Genomic DNA, 18,347 nt, shown 5'->3' with positions numbered 1-18,347 from the left:
GTTGAGGGACATATGATCAGAAGCTTAGATTCATCTATATTTTCCTTAGAACAAAAGTCTAATATCAGTAGTGGTACACAGCTTTAATCCCAGCACTGGGAAGGCAGAGGCAAGTGGATCTGAGTTCAAGACCAGCCTAGTCTACAAAATTGAGTTCTGGGACAGCAAAGGTTACACAGAGAAATCCTGTTTTGAAAAACTAAAAACTAACTAAATACATAAAATAAGATAAAAAAAAAAAAAACAAAAACAACTCAGTCTACATTATTCTTTGTTCTTCCTAAAACTCAAGAACCTTGTTAATCTAGATTGAATCAGAACTTTGGCTGACCTGGAATTTCCTATGTAGACCTGTTTGGCTCTGAACTCAAAGATCCACCTGTCTCTTACTGAATAGTGGGATTAAAGGTGCACACTACCACAGTCAGCTATTTTTTTCTTTTTTTTTTTTTTGGTTCTTTTTTTCGGAGCTGGGGACCGAACCCAGGGCCTTGCGCTTCCTAGGCAAGTGCTCTACCGCTGAGCCAAATCCCCAACCCCTTTTTCTTTTGATAATAAACTTTTCGTCTGTGTCAAAGGGTTAATTTTCCATGCTCATTTTAAAATTATTTATTTTTGGCTTTTTGAGGCAGGGTCTCTACATAGCCCTGGCTGTTCTGAAACTAGGGCTATAAAATAGCCTGGCCTCAAATTCATAGAGATTCACCTGCTTCTGCTTCTCAGTGCTAGGATTAAAGGTGTCACCACACCTGGCTACACGCTCACTTTCTAACCTAATTATCTTGGGGGCGGGGGCAGTTCCTATATTGTAAATATTTTATTTTATAATCTCTCCTAATTTTCTGTGTGCAAAGAGATATATAAAATATACATAATAATATGTCTTTCCCCCAAATAGACTGACTTGTTATTTGTTAATTTACACAGTGTAATTTTCTTTGGGAAAAGACATTTTCTTCTTCTTTCTTCTTTTTTTTTTTTTTTTTTTTTTGAGCTAGGGTCCAACTATGGAGCCCGCTCTGCTCCCTAAAGGCATTGCCACCTCTCCCCAGCTCTTCTTCTGCTATTTTGATCTTTTAACTTTGGCAAAGTGCTAAACCATATAACAGGATATCAATAAGTGATACTGACTACCATAAGCCATTCATTTTGACTTAGAACTTTTCTAATTTATTGGCAAGAATAAATTTTATCTTACTCTATTTTGGAGCTTATTATCATACATATAACCATCAGTTCCCAGAACAAGATTACTTTTAATATTCAAATTAAAAACAAAAACAAAACAAGTATGTGATGGCACACCTCTCATTTCAGAGTTTGGGAGACAGATCTTAGTGGGTTCCAGGCCACTCTGATCTATATAACCCATTACTAATAAAAAATAGTAATAATAATAAAAAATAAAAGAAATTAAAAGTCAGCAATAATGAAATATTAAAACATTTTTCAGCAGGCATGACACCGTCTGCACTTGGTAGAAGCAAAAGGGTCAGAATCAAGGTCATCTTCACCACACAGTAAGCACAGTAAGTTCAACATCAGACTCAGCGACAAGAATCCATCTCAGAAAAACAAAAGGAAAAAGAATTCAACTTCCTTCACTACTTTAAGAAAATAGTAAGCGGGGTTGGGGATTTAGCTCAGTGGTAGAGTGCTTGCCTAGGGTTCGGCAAGGGAAGCGCAAGGCCCTGGGTTGGTCCCCAGCTCAAAAAAAAGAAAAAAAAAAAAAAAAAAAAAAAAAAAAAAAAAAAAAAAAAAAAAAATAGTAAGCCAGACAGTGGTGGGAGGAAGCTGAGGCAGGCAGATCTGAGTTCAAGACCAAACAGGTCTACAGAGTGAGTTTCAACATAGCCAAAGAGATACAGAGAAACCCTGACTTGAAAAACCAAAGAATATACTGGAAATATCAATAGATACATCATTTACCTTAAGAAACTAAGTCAGGGCCTGATAATGTAGCTTATCAGTTGACAGAGTACTTGACAAGCATGCACTAAAGTCCTGAAAATAAAATAAAACCAAGCAGGGTGTCTGTCACACGCCTATCACGCTGGCACTCAGGAAGCGGAGGCAGGACAATGTGAAGTCCAAGGTTAGGAGACAGCAAATAGGGTAAAGGTGCTAAGCAAAGTCTGGTGACCCCAGGAGCCTACATACAAACAAAAGGAGAGAAAGGACCCCAGGGACTGTCTTTCACCTTCCACACGACCAAGCACATGTGCCCACATCCAGACAGACAAGACAGACACACAAACACAATTTTTCAAAAGGCCACAATTCAAGGTCATTCTAAGCTTAATAGCCAGTTGAAGGCTAGCCAGGTCTACATGGAGAATCTGTCTCAAGGGTGTGTGTTGGGTTAAGGGCTAGAGAAACTGCTCAGAGATTAAGAGTGATATCTACTCTTCCAGGGGACCTGTTTGTTTTTTCAACCAAAACTATCTTTATTTTTTTAGTCTTTAAAAACAAAACAAAACTCTTCTTTTCCCAAAATAACGATTAGCTTAGAAAAATGGATGTATATTCAAAGTGTTTCCCTTTAAGAGAAACTTCATTTTATAGAATCTAAACATTAAAGGTTTGAAAAACAAAAAAGGCAGAATCTAGTATAAGTCAAGGAAATCCACTCATACTTCAGGCCCTTCTCCTCCAGGAACCAGCATTGTTATATTATTTCCGTTTAGTAGAATTTGATCTAATTTTGTAATTCGTCTTCCTTCTGGTGTAATTTCAAATTCTGTGACATCTTCCAACACCATATTGACAAAGTCATCAAATCCTAGAAGTGTACCAACGATTTCTTTCTTTTTTTTTTTAAATTTAACGAGCGGTTTATTGTAGAAAAGAAAGCCAAAGGACAGATCAAATTGAAAGAATTACTGTTATAATAACTTTAATTTATCTTGCATTTTACAGAAGTCTATGAACGATTTTAAAAAGCACCTCCTTACTCCATCACGTTTCTCTGACAGTTGTTAAAGTAGGCAACGAGTATGTCAACAGCTTGAATATCAGTATCTTGCAAGGATTTCAGAATAATCACTCGCCAAAGAACTTGGCAGTTTCTATCTTGTTTTTAACTTAATGGTATATCCACTCTGATGGTAACCTGTCCAGCCAACTCTCCACCACATTTTGGAAAAATCAATGGTGATTAGCAAATTAGTTAGCTTTGGCACGGAGCTGTGCTCGTTTGCCTGTGACAGCCTGGAAGCCAGTTTTGATACTGGCAACAGAGCATCGAGAATGACAAGTTTTACACTGTAAGAAATAGAGTAGGGTGACCGACAAGTGACGTATTCCTTGACATATCTTCTCAAGACGTTTTCTATCTGTTTCTGTTGGAATCTTCCCTTGATTACAAGTTGGTTATTACCATCTATAGAACCACTTGTACCCAATTCTGCCAATAAAAATGCAAGGAGATGTTTGGGTTAACGATGTAATAGTTTACAGATATCTGTAAAACTGACAAAAGAAGTTTTCTTGGTTCCTACTCGGACGATCTGTGGAGGTTTCATCAGAAATTTCCTCTTCTCTCCAGCAACCATATCTGGATTCTTTTCTCTCATGATGTTAAACACTCGATTCAGCAGCTCCTCATATGTGGTCTCTTTCTGAGCCTGCCCAAGCAGGCCCAGTTTGGTTACTGAATGAAATGCCATCATCTTTTTTGCTGTCTTCATCTTCTAAAGCTTCATCTTTTTCTAGTATTTCGTCTTCATCTGGGAATTTCACATTCTTCTTTTTCTTCTTACTGCCAAGCATAATGTCAAGGTCGTCCTCCAGCTCGGCCGGCTCTTGAGCATCACTTTCAATCTTAACATCCTTTATAGCTTCTTCAGCTTCATCAATATCAAATATCTTTTTGTCTTTTTCTTTTGATTAAAGAAGTTCAAGTCATCTAAGTCATCAGAAGCATCTCTCTTCCCACCGTCCTCTTCAGCGTCCACATCTTTCTCTTCAGCTGGTTCTGGCTCCACTTCTTTTGTCTCTGAGGGCTGGGTTTCTTCTGTCTGGGCATCACCTTCTTCTTCATCTAACGTAAAAGGCTTCTTCTTCTTCTTTTTCTTTCTTTTTGCTCATAGTAGGATCAAAATCATCTCATCCCCAGACATGGCTGTGGTTCGCGTGGGTTCGGCAGTGATGAAAAGTCAGACCGGTCGGCTTCACACCCCAGAGTCAGCGATACCAACGATTTCTTTATCACTCTTCATCACAATGTGAATTCTTGATCCTATACATTTGTCCACAAGCTCTAGTGGCAGGAGTTGAGACAGGTTCGTGGTCATGTTAGCCGCCATGGCCACGTTGGAAGTGCCCAGGAGACCTGTTTGAAGTTTCCAGTATCCACATGGTGGCTCACGACCATCTATAATCCAGTTCCAAAGGATCTGATACCCTCTTCTGGTCTCTGTGAGTATCAGGCATGCCCATGGCTCACAGATATACATACAGACAAAACACCCATATACATAAAATAATATTCTAGAAGAACAAAGATATGAAAAAGCAAAGCAACTCAAACCATTTTCATTTTTGTGAGAAATTGGCCTCAAATTCTTGCTTGTCTGCCGATACTGGCATTGGAGCCTGGGCTGCCATGGGTAGCTGTTTCAGTTGCTTAAAGTATCATTAGAAGACAAAGACACCAGTTCTTTCACAAGTTAAAAGATAATGGCTACAAAGATGAAGGTTAGCAGATATAGATGAATGTGTATATACTGTGTATGACACCCAGAAGTTAATGTCAGATACCGTACCCAATTTTCTCCACTTCATTTTTCTTTTTTTAAAAATAGGGTCTCTCACTGAACCTGAAGCAAGCCAATTCTGCAAAGCTGTGTCTGGTTGGCTCGCTAGTAAACCCCAGGGACCTTCTGGTTTCTACCTCCTCAGTTATTTATTGGGATTACTGATGTCCATCACACTGGCTTTTACATGGATGCTGGTCCTCATGTTTTTACCAAGCCACAGATTCTTTAATAAGAACACAACCTCTTCTTACTCCTCCCATCTTTATCTTAGATCCAATCCAATAGATAAGCTGTGTTAGGGTTTCAGTAGTAGTTGATTCAGTGACAGTATGCTTTGTAGGTCATTTTCTATTTATTATGAACCCAATAAGTGAGAAACACAACTACTTCCGTCTTGGGGTTCAGCATGTTTCTGAAGCCTACAATGAATAAGGATGATATCAGAAATGTCCTTAGTGACCTGAAGGAAAAGTCAAATTTAGACTGGTTAACAACAGATGAGGAGCCAGTTCCTCTCAACATCCCAGCATATGGGATGCTTTCATGCCTTTTTTATTTTTTTTTTTAAGATTTATTCATTTATTATCTATAAGTACACTGTAGCTGTCTTCAGACACACCAGAAGAGGGCATCAGATCCCATTACAGATGGTTGTGAGCCACCATGTGGTTGCTGGGAATTGAACTCAGGACCTCTGGAGGAGCAGTCAGTGCTCTTAACCACTGAGCCATCTCTCCAGCCCTGCTTTCATGTCTTATGGGAAAAGGTAACATATGTTACCTTTAAGAGACTGAATGGGAGCCAGAGAGATGGATAGTTCAGCAAGTCAAGCACTTGCTGTGGAAACACAGGGACCTGTGTTTGATTCCCAGCACCCACATAAATGCAGATGGGCATAATTTATTGCCTCTAATCCCAGCACTCACGGAAAAAGAACAGGCTAGGTAGTTAGACTAGCCACGTCAGAGTTTTAAGTTCAGTAAGAGACCCTGTGTCTGTTTATGTAGTGGAGAACAACTGAAGAAGACATCCAACATCAACCTCTAGCCTCCACAGTACATGCACACAAGTATACACACTCCACCACTGCCATCATTCAACACAGAGAAACTGAATGCAGAGACCTGAGACATTAAGAACTCTAGAATGATTTGTCACAGACATTGTTACTAATACAGATGCAAATTTATTCAGGCAGCCCTAACCACCTGCTACTGGCATAGCCATAAAACCAAGGACTACATGATTTTGCCAAAAGGGGAATGTTACTAAGTGTGTCTGTGTGCGATATTTTAGAGATTAATACTGCAGAGCGGTAGCATCCCTGTCTAGGTTATTACTAATACCTGTAATAATGACTGACTGTTATCTGTGTAGATCTTAAGTGATGAAAGAAAACCTGATTGATCAATCAAATATCTACTTTTGATTTGGTTTAAAATGACTATTTTTAATATCATTAAGATTCACATCCTCCTTTAAGAACTAAGGTCACCAGGTAAAATTAGTTTCCTTTTTTTTCCCCCTTCTTTTTCTTTTTTCTTTTTTTCGGAGCTGGGGACGGAACCCAGGGCCTTGCGCTTGCTAGGCAAGCGCTCTACCACTGAGCTAAATCCCCAACCCCTAGTTTCCATTTTTAAAAAGAATGTTCCTTTATTTCATCTTTCTCCAGTTCCTGCCCTCATTCTTTCTCGCTCCCCTTCAGTTAAAAACTTCTTAAAAGAGTGCTCTATACTCACCATCCCCATCCTCACCTTCCATCACTCCTCAAATCAATGCAATCTGGCTTCAGTCACTATGAAACTGCTCCTGCCAAGGTCAACAGTAATCTCTATGTCAGTGGGGAGACAGCTCAGAGTCTTCATCTATGTCAGAGGGGACACAGCTCAGAGTCCTCATCTATGTCAGAGGGGAGACAGCTCAGATCCTCATCTTGCTTGACCGATTAGCAGTACTTGACACAGCTGGCTATCTTGTTCCAGAAGTGCCTTCCCCTCACAGTCTGTAGCCCTGCTCTGTTTTCACTTCCCATCCTCCTAATGTTGGCCTTTCCTCCACTGGTTATTTGGACTGTGTTTCCGAGGCTAGCCACAGGTCTTCTAGCCTCTATTCTTTTCCTATGTACACCCCTCAGCAGAGCTTACCTATTATATGTCTTAGGACATACTTTATATGTATATGATAATTCACCAGATCCTGCTTCTAGACTCTATGTCTGAATCTAACTTCTATATGGATCTCTCCATTTGGAATTTATGCCCAAGGACCTCAAACAAAGTATGCATAAAGCTTAACTCCTATTTTCCACATCATCCCCTAGCCTTTTCTCCCTATTCTTCCTCTAGGTTTCCCATTTTATTAAGTGGTATTACTAACCACTCAGAAGCCCACCCCCAAGCCCACAAATCCTTGATGCCTCCCCTTGCCATGACTATCCAACTGGCTGGATTCTAGAAGCTAGATATGACTTCCATATTTCTACCTCTTTACATCGCCACTAATATCATTTTCAAAGAATCTGACACCACTTCTGGCCTCTGTAGGCAGTGTATACACATGGTACACATAAAATAAAAATCAATCTTTCTAAATGCCAGAGCTAGAGTGAAAATGATTAAGAGCACTGGCTGCTTTTGCATCAGACCCATGTTAGGTTCCCAGCACCCATATGATGGCTCACAAACATCTGTAACTCAGAGTTACAGCAAATCTAACGCCCTCTTAACTCCACAAGCAATAAGTCATAGAGGTAGCAAACAGATATACACACAGGTAAAACACCCATACACATAAAATATAAATTAATAAAATGAATTCTCAATGCTAATCTAGGATGGGAGGAGTAGCTCAGTGGTACAGCCTAACACGTTTGTGCACCACTAAACTAATCAGTGCACCACACCTGCCTTTATAAAATCCCTCAATGGACGGCTAAAAACTGTCTTTGAAATAGTCTTTACAGCTTTCTCTATTACATAGCTATTATTTTCAACCTGTGCTGTCAGAGACCCTTCTCAACTTTTGGGTAATTCCTGCCTATATTTTAGGATTCTCACATATATGGGTTGTTTTTGTTGTTGTTGTTTGTTTTGTTTTGTTTTTGAGACAGGGTCTCATGTAGCCCAAGCTAGCTTCAACCTCTCTATATAGCCCTGAACTCCTGATTGTTGGGATAAAGAGATATGCCACCAAACCATCTAAATATTACTTTATAAAGGTGGCTTTTTCAATCAGGATAGAGCTCCTAGCAATAGTCAATCATTTAAAAGGTATCTGTTTTTCACAATGCATACAAAGCACTGTGAACAGTGTGTGTGTGTGTGTGTGTGTGTGTGTGTGTGTGTGTGTGTGTGTGTGTGTGTGTGTAAAACGTACATGCCTGTAATTCCAATTCTCAGGAAGAGAAGACAGAAGGATCTAGAGTTCAGGGTAATTCTTAGCTACAACCAAGTTTAACACCAACTTGGGCTACAAGAGTCACTGTCTCAAAAAGCCAAAACAACAATAATAAAACTTTTTAAACCTTGCCTTTTCTAGTTTCTTATATTCTGGTAATATTTTAAACTTTCCAATCTCATAGCATCCTATATTTCTTCTCCTTATTAAAATAAAAAGTCATTGACATCAAGTACCACATCTATGTTGTTCACCATTTTATCTATAGTACTAAGCATAGTATTTCACCTTAAATGACACCGCCAAACACTATACTCAATGCCAACATTTTGCATAAGTATTTTGGAGAATGAAATAAAACCACAACTCATTGAGAAGACTTCTATACACTTCAACTAGTCAACCTCTTAAACACAGAAAAACTAACTCTTAAAAAAAAAGAATATTCCACTAAGTTATCATGTTTTACTCAGGTATCTAGAGAATAAAAAGAAAACAGTGAAGCATTTGTCCCATCTTTCCAATACTAAATGGATTTCCAATCGAACAGCTCTAGCTCACAATTGAAAGTTTTCTCTACATATTTCCATACACTAAGTTAGGAAGAAACTGCACAGGGGATTTAAAAACACACTACTGAAAATTCCAATGAACCGATTGAGTCCCACAAAGACAATCAATAAGTCAGTCACTAGAGAAACACTAGAAAGATATAAAACTGGGGGTTGGGGATTTGGCTCAGTGGTAGAGCGCTTGCCTAGGAAGCACAAGGTCCTGGGTTCAATCCCCAACCCCCCCCCCCCAAAAAAAAGAAAAAAGAAAAAAAAAAAAGAAAGATATAAAACTGACAGAGAAGCTTAACAGTGAGGACCTGATTGCACCACTTAAATCCATTGCTCAAACTCAGCATCCGAAGTATGGGACAACCAGGCCCTCATGATGGGTGTAACACCTATACCTACACTTGACAACTATCAACTTTGAACTTCAGCCTGGTGTTTTGCAATTAATTAATTATAAAATTATTAATTATTAATTATTTAATTATAAAAAGGAAATCAAAAACAACAAATAAAATGGTACAATTATCAAAACAGAAGCAGGGTCAGAATGTGGGATGTTTGAAAGAATGATAGATTTTTTTCATCAAATTCAGGGCATAATGTAGGGAAACAGGAAATAGTGATATAGAGCAGGGGTTCTTGAGGAAGGGTAGCTCTTCCCCCCAGAACTGATGGTGGTGATCTCCCAATGTCTAAAAACATTTCTGACTCAAAACTGGGAGACCAGGAACAAAGAGGTCCCAAAGATTTACAGTGCTCAGATTCAGAAACCCTAACCTACACAATAAAGACTTCTATTTATCCTATATTGGATCTTAATTTGAACAAACCAACAAAATATTACTGAGACAATTGGATTATTTAACAGGGAATCATTCTGAATCCCGATACCAGGAGACATGAGGCAAATCTAGAGACAGAGCATTAGATAATACAAAAAGACTTAAGCTTTTATAATGTGCTCAATCTAAAAAAGATCTTGACCCAGCATGGTGGTACATGCCTTTAAGGTAAACAGAAGTAAACAGATCTCTGTAAGTTGGGAGACCAGTCTCATCTACATAACAAGTTCCAGGCCTGCCAGTGCTACATACTGAGACTGTGTTTTATTTTTTAAGAAATGAAAGGGGCTGGAGAGATGGCTCAGTGGTTAAGAGCACTGACTGCTCTTCCAGAGGTCCTGAGTTCAATTCCCAGCAACCACATGGTGGCTCACAACCATCTGTAATGAGATCTAATGCCCTCTTCTGGTGTGTCTGAAGATAGCTATAGTGTACTTATATAATAAACAAATCTTTAAAAAAAAAGAAATGAAAGGTCACCCTCTTCTCTTCTTTCTTTTTAAAACTAGGTAGCTGAGGTCTAGAGATGGCTCAGCGTTAAGGTGTTTGTTACCAAGCCTAAAGACGTCTGAGAGAGCAGACAACCACAGGCTGTCCTGACTCCCATATGCACACAGTAGCACACTTGCACCCCTCAACCTCTGCCACTCAACACACAGTAAATGATAAAATGTAATGGAAAAATGCTTTTGAAGAAAACCAACTAGGGACCTAATTAAGAATGTAAAACAATGGTGGAGGGTATAGTTTTGTAGAATACTTAACTAGCATGCACAAAGCCCTGGGGCTTGATTCCAGTTATGAAAAAAACAAAAAACAAAACAAAACAAAACGAACAAACAAACAAACAAAAACAAACCACAAGCAAGGGACAGAAGATGTAAGATTTGCTTTAAAATATTTAAAATTATGTTTACGATATTTTTTCTACTTAATGCTTAAGTCTTTCATCATAAACTTTTTAGGGGCAGTGGGTAAAAGAGCACGATGAGCAACTCTACCAGCCTGAATGCAATCCCCCGAACACCAACTAACTCCCAAAAGTTGTCTTCTCGCCTCCTGACCTCAATGTGCACACTGTGGCATGTCCATGTGCAGCAGGCCCACGCTCCCATCATATATAATAATAAACGTAATAGCATTTTCCCAAACTAAAATGTGGATGAAAACATGCAGAAGGATAAACAATGCTTATCATCTAATAAAGTACCTCAGGTATAAAGAACAAGCACTTGACTCTTACACAACATCTTTACAGTGGTTCTGCAAACTGCAAGGCACTGTCCTAGGTGCTGCAGAGGATCAGGAAGACAAGCAGCACCAAGTCACAGGGGTAATTTGCATGCCTGGCTCATGGAGTCTAAACTTTGAGATGTGCTTTGAAAGAATTCCATTTAAAGGAAAGAGAGAAGTTAAGGACATTGGGATAAACTCCATAGAGTTAAGAAAGAAAGGACATGGGGTTGAGGATTTAGCTCAGCGGTAGAGCACTTGCCTAGCAAGCGCAAGGCCCTGGGTTCGGTCCCCAGCTCTGAAAAAAAGAAAAAAGAAAAAAGAAAAAAGAAAAAAGAAAAAAGAAAGAAAGAAAGAAAGAAAGAAAGAAAGAAAGAAAGAAAGGAAGGAAGAAAGGAAGAAAGAACAGACGGACATGCAAAGCCCCATTCCATTCCTCCCCCTGTATTCCCCACTGGCTTTGAACTCACTGTATAGTCTGGACGGCCTTGAACTCCTGATCCTCCTGCCTCTGCCACCTGAGTGCTAAGACTGCAGGTTTTTTTTATTACAATGCCCAGTTTATGCAGTGCTAAGAATATAATCCATGGCTTTGGAGATGCTAGCAAGCACTCAACCAATGAGCTCCATCTTAAGCCATAGGCAAGGCTGTTTGTTCTTGATCTGGTCTACACCCCTCCACTACTTTCTCTCTTTCAGCAAGAATCACAAGCAGTAAATGTTCCAAACACTGAAAGAAGTTCATTTAGGACGAAGCAGAAAACCAAAAGCAGTGTTCGTAGTGAGTACTTATATTAAGGTAGTCTGGTATGCATACTCTTATTTTAAAAAGCCAAAGCTGAAGGTGTAGTTGAATGGTAGAGCACTTGACTAGCATATCCAAGGTGCTGAGTTCAATCCCAAGCACAACGACAAGCCAACTATATAACTCATTTGTTTTTCTACATGCCCAGGAAAAAGTCAAGACTGAGGTCATAATTTAGCTTGAATTAATTGGGCAACGGGAGGAAATGATCCTGATGAGCAATGTAACTTTGGTATAGGGCAGCAAAATCAATTATTCTACTGTCCTATGAGTGTCTCCTGTGAAGAACTTGCTTCTCTTAAATACTGAACTACTGTAAAATTAGAATAATATACAATCATCTTTTGGAATCCTAGGCATTACCCTGAGCTTGCATATCATACAATTTTGTTTTTCTCTTAGTGAACTTAGGTAGATGAGGAATTGCTATGTATTTCAAATAGTCACATGATCTATTCCTATAGTGAGACTGGGTCTCACTGTATAGCCCAGACTGGCTTCAAACTCCATCCTCTTGCTTCTGTTGCCCAAATACTGGATGTAGGCACAGGTTACCATGCCCAGCTTCTATGCTCCTACAACTCTGTCAACCTCTTACTGTTCTGTGGAAAGCAGCATCTTCCAAGGAGATGTCTAAAGGGATGGCTCTCACAGGAACAGCTATCACAAAACTTCCCTTCTTAAACCTCAGCCAAATTCCAAGGCTATTACTTTGGAGTGAATGGTAATAACAATGAAGTGTAACAAATTAACCATGTGGTAAAATTATCCTTAAGAGGTGTAATGTCTGAATCAATTCCTGAAATATACCAACAGGTTCTCCAAGGATCAAGTCTCTAGAGACCTATGTAGTCTACAAGAGCTCATAACATTGGTTAGTGTGTCATGATGAGACTTCCATCTTTTAGGTGCTGAGAACCTTATTCTGGAAAGCGACAGCTATCTCTGGCCCCTATATGTTTTGTTTGTCCTAAGAAATTAACTTGTTGATGTTTACATGCATTTAAACATCAGCCCTTGGAGAATTTTCTTTTACACTGCCTTCCCCATGAAAATCTTAGTTAAAAACAAAAAAGCTCTGTGCAATAAATCTAGGATGCTGGTCAAAGGAAACCAAGGCATCCGTCTGAGAAATAAATCTAGTGCCAACCCACTACTCTCCAAGTGTCTAGTCCTCTCTTTACTGTTCTTTTAGTAGTCCACAGTTTTGTTTTGTTTTGTTTTTTTTTTAAAAAAACTTGGCTTTCAGGGCTGACTCCTAAGCGATCTTTGGAGTTTGAATGGGCTAGTCTTTGGGTGTTGGAGTTATGATAGGCAGAAGCTGGTTAAGCCCCAAGGCCTGCTCAAGTAAAGTCTAAATGAAAGATGTGACTCCAGCAGGTGATTTCTTACCTGTGGAGTCATTGTAGAGGGATCTGGTTCAGGAGCAGCTTGTTTCTGTTCAGCACTCTTGTTCTTGGCCCCAGTCTCCAAAGGCTCTTGCTGGATAGTTGTTTTATTCCCAGAAGGGATGGACGGTGGTGGTGGTGGTAGCTGGGGTTTGGAAGGGCCCTGGGAGGAGCGGGAAGGAGATGCCTGAGAAGGGGGTAAGTAGGGCTGGGAATGGCTCAAATATGATTGCGAGGAGGAAGAGGAAGAATAAGAAGGGGTAGGCGCCAGATAGGACTGGGAAGGTGGAGACTGTGAAGGGGACGGCTGAGCAGGGGGCAAGTAGGGCTGAGCGGAGGAAGGGGGATAGTACGAGGGTGGTGGCTGAGGTGGAGGCATGTACGACTGAGATGGGGGCATATAGGATCCTGGAGGTACAGGGGGAGATTCAGGAGGGGACTCCAGCTCCATTGGAACCAAACCGGGAGGCCCATCTCGTTGGTGGTGGATCATCTGGTGTTTGTACTGCTGCTGCTTCTGATAGCTGAGGGCTGGCCCAGGTGGCGGGGGCATCGGTGGCGGTGGCGGCTGCCAGTCTCCGTAGCCGCCCCCGGGCATCACCGGCGGGGGCGGCAGCGGGGGCGGAGGAAGATGGTGGGGCTGGAGCACGCACTGCATTTGCTTCTGGTGCATCTGCTGCAGCTGCTGGAGCTGCGCCAAGTGTTGCTCTCGGAAGCTCATGAAGCCCGAAGAAGAAGGGGCCGCGGGAGCCGTCGAACTGGAGTACCCGGGCCCCGGCGAGGCCTCGGGAAGCGCCACCGGTGGCGGCGGCGGCGGGACCGGCGGCGGCGGATAGTGGCTGCTCCCGCCATACCGGCCCCAATTCGGGTACATATCGGAAATGAAGGCGCGGGGCTCGTCCCGGCGCCGTTACTCGTTGCAACCGACCTCCAGGAGCCGCGGCGGTGACGGCGACAGCCGGAACTCGCGGTGCCTACAGGCCGCGGAGCGTGTGAACGGAGCGCGCCAGTGCGCCGGCGCTACGGAGCTGGGCCCGCGGTCGGGAAGGCGGGGGACCGTGCTGAAGCAACTACGCATGCGCAGTGGCACCGAGAGGAGAACAAAGGCCAGATAGAGGGGACCTTTGCGCGGGTACTCGCTGTTGCCGCCTTCCTTCAGGTTCGGAAAATGTAAGCGGTAATAGAATGTTGTCGTAGAACCAAGACACCATAGAGTCTCACAGCCAAAAGGAGTGGTAGAGGTCCTAACGCCCTATGGGTTCACTTTTGAATGGGGGGAAAAGGAAAGATTCCATTCACAGTAGCAACAAGAACATAAAACAAGAAATTAGTAAGAAAAATCTAGAAATTACATGAAGAAAACGGCAGAATCCTACCTGAGAATAAAAATCAAACTTGAACTAACGGAAAGTCTTACAGAAGTCCTAAGTAAAAAGGAGGGAGTTTTGTAAAAATGACAGTTTCTCCCAAGTTGAATTGATTTAACTTAGTCAACCCAATGCCTGACAGGAAACAGTAATATGAAGAATGGAAAATGGATTCTGAAGGAGGAATATGAAAACGGCCCTGATTCTTTCCTACAGGTACTGTAAAAGGAAAAAAAATATGGAATTGTTTAGATTGGTCCTTCCCCACACCCCTTAATTTTGGTTTTTTCAAGACAGGACTTTTCTATGTGACCGCCTGGCAGTCCTGGAACTAAACTTGTAGACAAGACTGGCCTCGAACTCACAGAGATCCTCCTGCCTCTGCTTCCCAAGCACCACCAAACCCCGCTTAGATAGAATCTTTTAACTTGAAAAGTTTTCCTGTTAGTGAATCCTTATATTTAAGGCAAAGCCAGAGAAGGGCAACTTAAAAGCTAATCTTCTGAACCCTGGCGGCAAGATATTAAAGACTTCCTTTGGTTTGGGTAATCACCGAAAATCAGAAGTGGTACACTGAATTCTGAGAGAGAGAGATTAATTTTAAGACTATTAACTATATCAGCATGCCAATTTGAAGATGTGACCTTGCTTTTTTTCCTAGCAACCAGATCATTACCTGTCTTGGGTAGATATGGGTAGTAGGTGTGGGGCTAGGAATTGTTTCTTTCAGTGTTTTATTGACTCAGCATAGAAATACACAAAGTTGCATGACATAAGTATAAAACATATTGAGCTCTCACAACCTAAGTATATTTGTCCCAGCTCAAGAGCCATGTGTTGTTTGATGAGACTTTTCCTAAAGGGATACAATACACAACTACTCAGCCCAGAGAGGGAGCTCACAAGAGACCGAAGTGTAGATACCATTAAGTCCAATAAAGCAAGTTTTACTAGAGTTACTTAAAGAAATATGGTTAAGGAGCTTCAAGAGCAGAAATGACTCAAAGACACCTGCATCACCAAAACCCACTCCAGCATGGGTGACAGCTCCCAAAAGCTGGGAACCTAGAGCACACTGCACAGCCTGGAGAGGGTCAACCTCCAACACTTGTTTATATCTCTTCCTGTGAGGTGACCTGGTTTCTGCTTTTTTTCAGGCTGTTTCTCTTGTCTGAGTCTTCTTTGTGGCCCAGCTTTGTCCTGGCTTGTCTGAGAGTGATTCTAGGAAGTCTTTGGTGGTTTTTTTGGTTTTGTTTTTGTCTTTTTTTCTGTTGGGAGGGAGGAGCCTAGTGAAATCTGGTCAGTTTCAAGGACTTGCTGTTTACTTTGTGTCTGAAGGAGTTTTCCTGAGAGATGGAATGTTTCAATCCCAGAGGACACTGCTGCACAACACTTTGAGATGTACTTGAGTTAGTGGAGTGCTTGTCTACCATGCGTGAGATCCTGGGTTCTGTGCCTCAGCATCACATAAAACTGCGTGTTGCACACACCTGCAATACTTTCACAGCCGTCTGGAAATGGGAGCAGAAGGATCAGGAGTCAAAGGTCATCCTCTGTTACATCTACAAGGGAAGACTGGGACCCTTTTTCTTTGCTTCTTGGTTGCTACAATGAACGTGTCTCCTCTGCCACATAGTTACAATTTTTACATTGGTACAAAATTTATTTTTTTTTTGTCTTCTAAATTATTTATTTTTCCATATTTATATTTTTCAATGAATAAGGATATATTCAACTGTAAACTCTTTCTGACCAAAGACTGAACATTGAAAGCAGTCTGCATGCATCTCAGGGTTTTAAAAAGGCATAGGTACAAAATTTATAAATCAATACAGATTTAAGGTTTTCATTAGTACGAATTTCTTATATTGATACAAAAATTGAAATTAATATTGTTTCTCTTAGATGGGCCTATGCAAATCATTTAAGAATACAAGGCTTTGACCCAGTCCTTCTAATAGCTGCTCTTACAGACTGTTTAGGACGATTCCGTAGCACAAGTTAAAGGCCAGATAGTAAACGTATAGTAATGTTAGATTCTGATCTAATTATAAAGTGTTTCCATTTACTCAAATAGAAATGGCTAAGAGTAGGGAGAGCAGAAGGGGATAGGAGGTTAGCAGAGGGGAAACTGGGAAAGGGGGATAGCATTTGAAATGTAAATAAAATAACCAATAAAAAAAATAAAAGAAATGGTTAAGAGTAGTTGAGGTTAACAATTCAGAGATTCTTTACATAGATAGAGAGTCTTCAAAAGAAAATTTGCCTAGAGGCATGTCTGCTCCACACAGCACCCTCTTCATGGTTCAAAGAAGATATTGAGCATCCAGGTGAGGTTGCTCATCGTGGCAAGGTAGGCACTGGGCAGAAATTGCCTATATCATCTGCAGACTAAATACTGTCCAAAATGGACAAACAGATATGGGATAGTCGACTGCTAAGCTCTGCCAATACAGGGTAAGCTAGTCCTTCGTATTTCCTGCTTCACATAAGGTCTGCCAGGTGGTCCTGGGTCAGAAGGCTGGACAGGTGCTCCAAGGTTATAAGAAATTAGGGGCTGTTGAGGTAATCAGCTGTCTCTACAATTCATTTAACTTTTAAAAGTTATGTATTTTGCTTCCTGTATACTCAGGTAATATTTGATTTGTTCTCAGATTTCTGACAGGGTTGAAGACTACTTATACTCTCATAAGCAAACTTAAGTTGTTTAGCATTGAGAGATATATAGAGTTGAAAGGATGGTTTTCAGATGGTGATACAAGCTAAAATCAGAACATAACTCAGGAATAGAATTTTAAGCTCTAGTTAGGATAGGTGGTAGAGTACTTTAATTAACAAACTGATGGACTAGATATTAATTGTATATCATACTTTATAACTTACATAATTGTTATGTTTATGCTCAATTTATATCTGAGAGAAAAGAGCCTTTTATTGGATTAAAGGGGGGAAATGCTGTGGGTTGTCCTGGTGCTGTTTGCATTTGGATGTTAATTCTGCTTCCTCAAGAGAGGCTGCCCCCAACAAGGAGTGGTTCATGAACTCAAGAATTCTCATGGAAACTTCTTCCCATGCTGTTTGGTCAAATAAAGGCTGGAGGTGATGATAAGGCAGTGGAGGGGAAAGGTGGGATGGGAGGTCTGGAAACTGAGGAAGAGAAAGGCCTGGAGAAGCCGCAAGGAACAAGGAGTCTCATAGCTGGGGAACAGATAAGTACAGTGATAGATCTGCTCAGTCTAGGCATATAGCTTCTAAATATCATAACCAGGTTGTGTGTTTTTTATACGGGCTTATTGGGGAAGAAATTACTCCAGACAACACACTCCTGATGTCCAAATGCCACAGGCCCAAGCAGCAGTTCCATGGGCAGAAACCTCTGAAATTCTGAGTCAAAATAAATGTTTATACCCTGTAAGTTTATCTCTCTCTCTCTCTCTCTCTCTCTCTCTCTCTGTGTGTGTGTGTGTGTGTGTGTGTGTGTGTGTGTGTGTGTGTGTGTGTGTTTGAGACAGGGTTTCTCTTTGTAACCTTGGCTGTCATGGAACTTGCTTTGTAGATCAGGCTGGCTTTAAATTCAGATTTCTGTCCACTCGTTCCTGGAATGTGGGCACTAAAGGTGTGGGCCACCACTGCCAAGCTAAATTGATTTATCTCTAGGATTTGTCACAGCAACAGAAGGCTAATACATTTAGCAAACAAAAAATAGAGAACGTTTTTAATTTAATAGAGTATTAAATAAACAGCTAGATGCTGGTGTGAAAGCACATACTTGTAATCTCAGCCCTTGGGAGTCTAACCAAAATCAAAAACCAAAACCAAAACAAACACGATCAAAACCTACCCCCCCCCCCGGCTCAATGGTGAATAGTTTAGTTTTCTCACTAAGACCAAGAGCAGATATCCATGATAATCACATTTGAGATGAGTTGAATTTTGTAGTACCTAAAAAGACATATAGAAGTTGTAATTCCAATATGCTAGAGTATGTCCATA

The 18,347-nt window shown here is 40.8% G+C and overlaps 2 protein-coding genes and 1 pseudogene across 2 annotated transcripts in view; all 3 read right to left on the bottom strand.

The window, feature by feature from the left end:
• Window positions 1-14,044, bottom strand: part of Ylpm1 (YLP motif containing 1) — a 77,755-nt gene extending 63,711 nt beyond the window's left edge. Inside the window, exon 1 of the mRNA XM_032908146.1 lies at window positions 12,992-14,044. Coding sequence (XP_032764037.1) covers window positions 12,992-13,861 — 870 coding nt within the window. The 5' untranslated portion in view covers window positions 13,862-14,044. The remainder of the gene's footprint in view (window positions 1-12,991) is intronic.
• LOC116905284 (U6 snRNA-associated Sm-like protein LSm5) lies at window positions 2,501-4,655 on the bottom strand. Its single transcript, XM_032908145.1, has 2 exons — window positions 4,203-4,655; window positions 2,501-2,801 (listed from the first exon to the last, which is right to left on the bottom strand). Exons 1-2 carry the CDS (start codon window positions 4,455-4,457, stop codon window positions 2,631-2,633), a joined length of 426 nt encoding a protein of 141 aa, XP_032764036.1. The 5' UTR covers window positions 4,458-4,655; the 3' UTR covers window positions 2,501-2,630.
• On the bottom strand, window positions 2,871-4,136 carry LOC116905283 (annotated as a pseudogene).
• Window positions 14,045-18,347: the final 4,303 nt, after the last annotated feature.

This window comes from Rattus rattus, chromosome 7 (genome assembly GCF_011064425.1).
Source record: "Rattus rattus isolate New Zealand chromosome 7, Rrattus_CSIRO_v1, whole genome shotgun sequence".
Lineage (NCBI taxonomy): Eukaryota > Metazoa > Chordata > Mammalia > Rodentia > Muridae > Rattus > Rattus rattus.
The sequence above is the reverse complement of the archived record's forward strand: the minus strand, read 5'-3'. Positions and strand labels throughout refer to the sequence as shown.

What these genes read in the sequence shown, in the direction of transcription:
- LOC116905284 (XM_032908145.1), bottom strand. Translation starts at nt 4,457, where the DNA reads ATGTATATCTGTGAGCCATGGGCATGCCTGATACTCACAGAGACCAGA. An exon ending in TGATGAAGAGTGATAAAGAA is followed by an intron (nt 2,802 to 4,202) that starts ATCGTTGGTATC and finishes AAAAAGAAAGAA; the next exon opens with ATCGTTGGTACACTTCTAGG.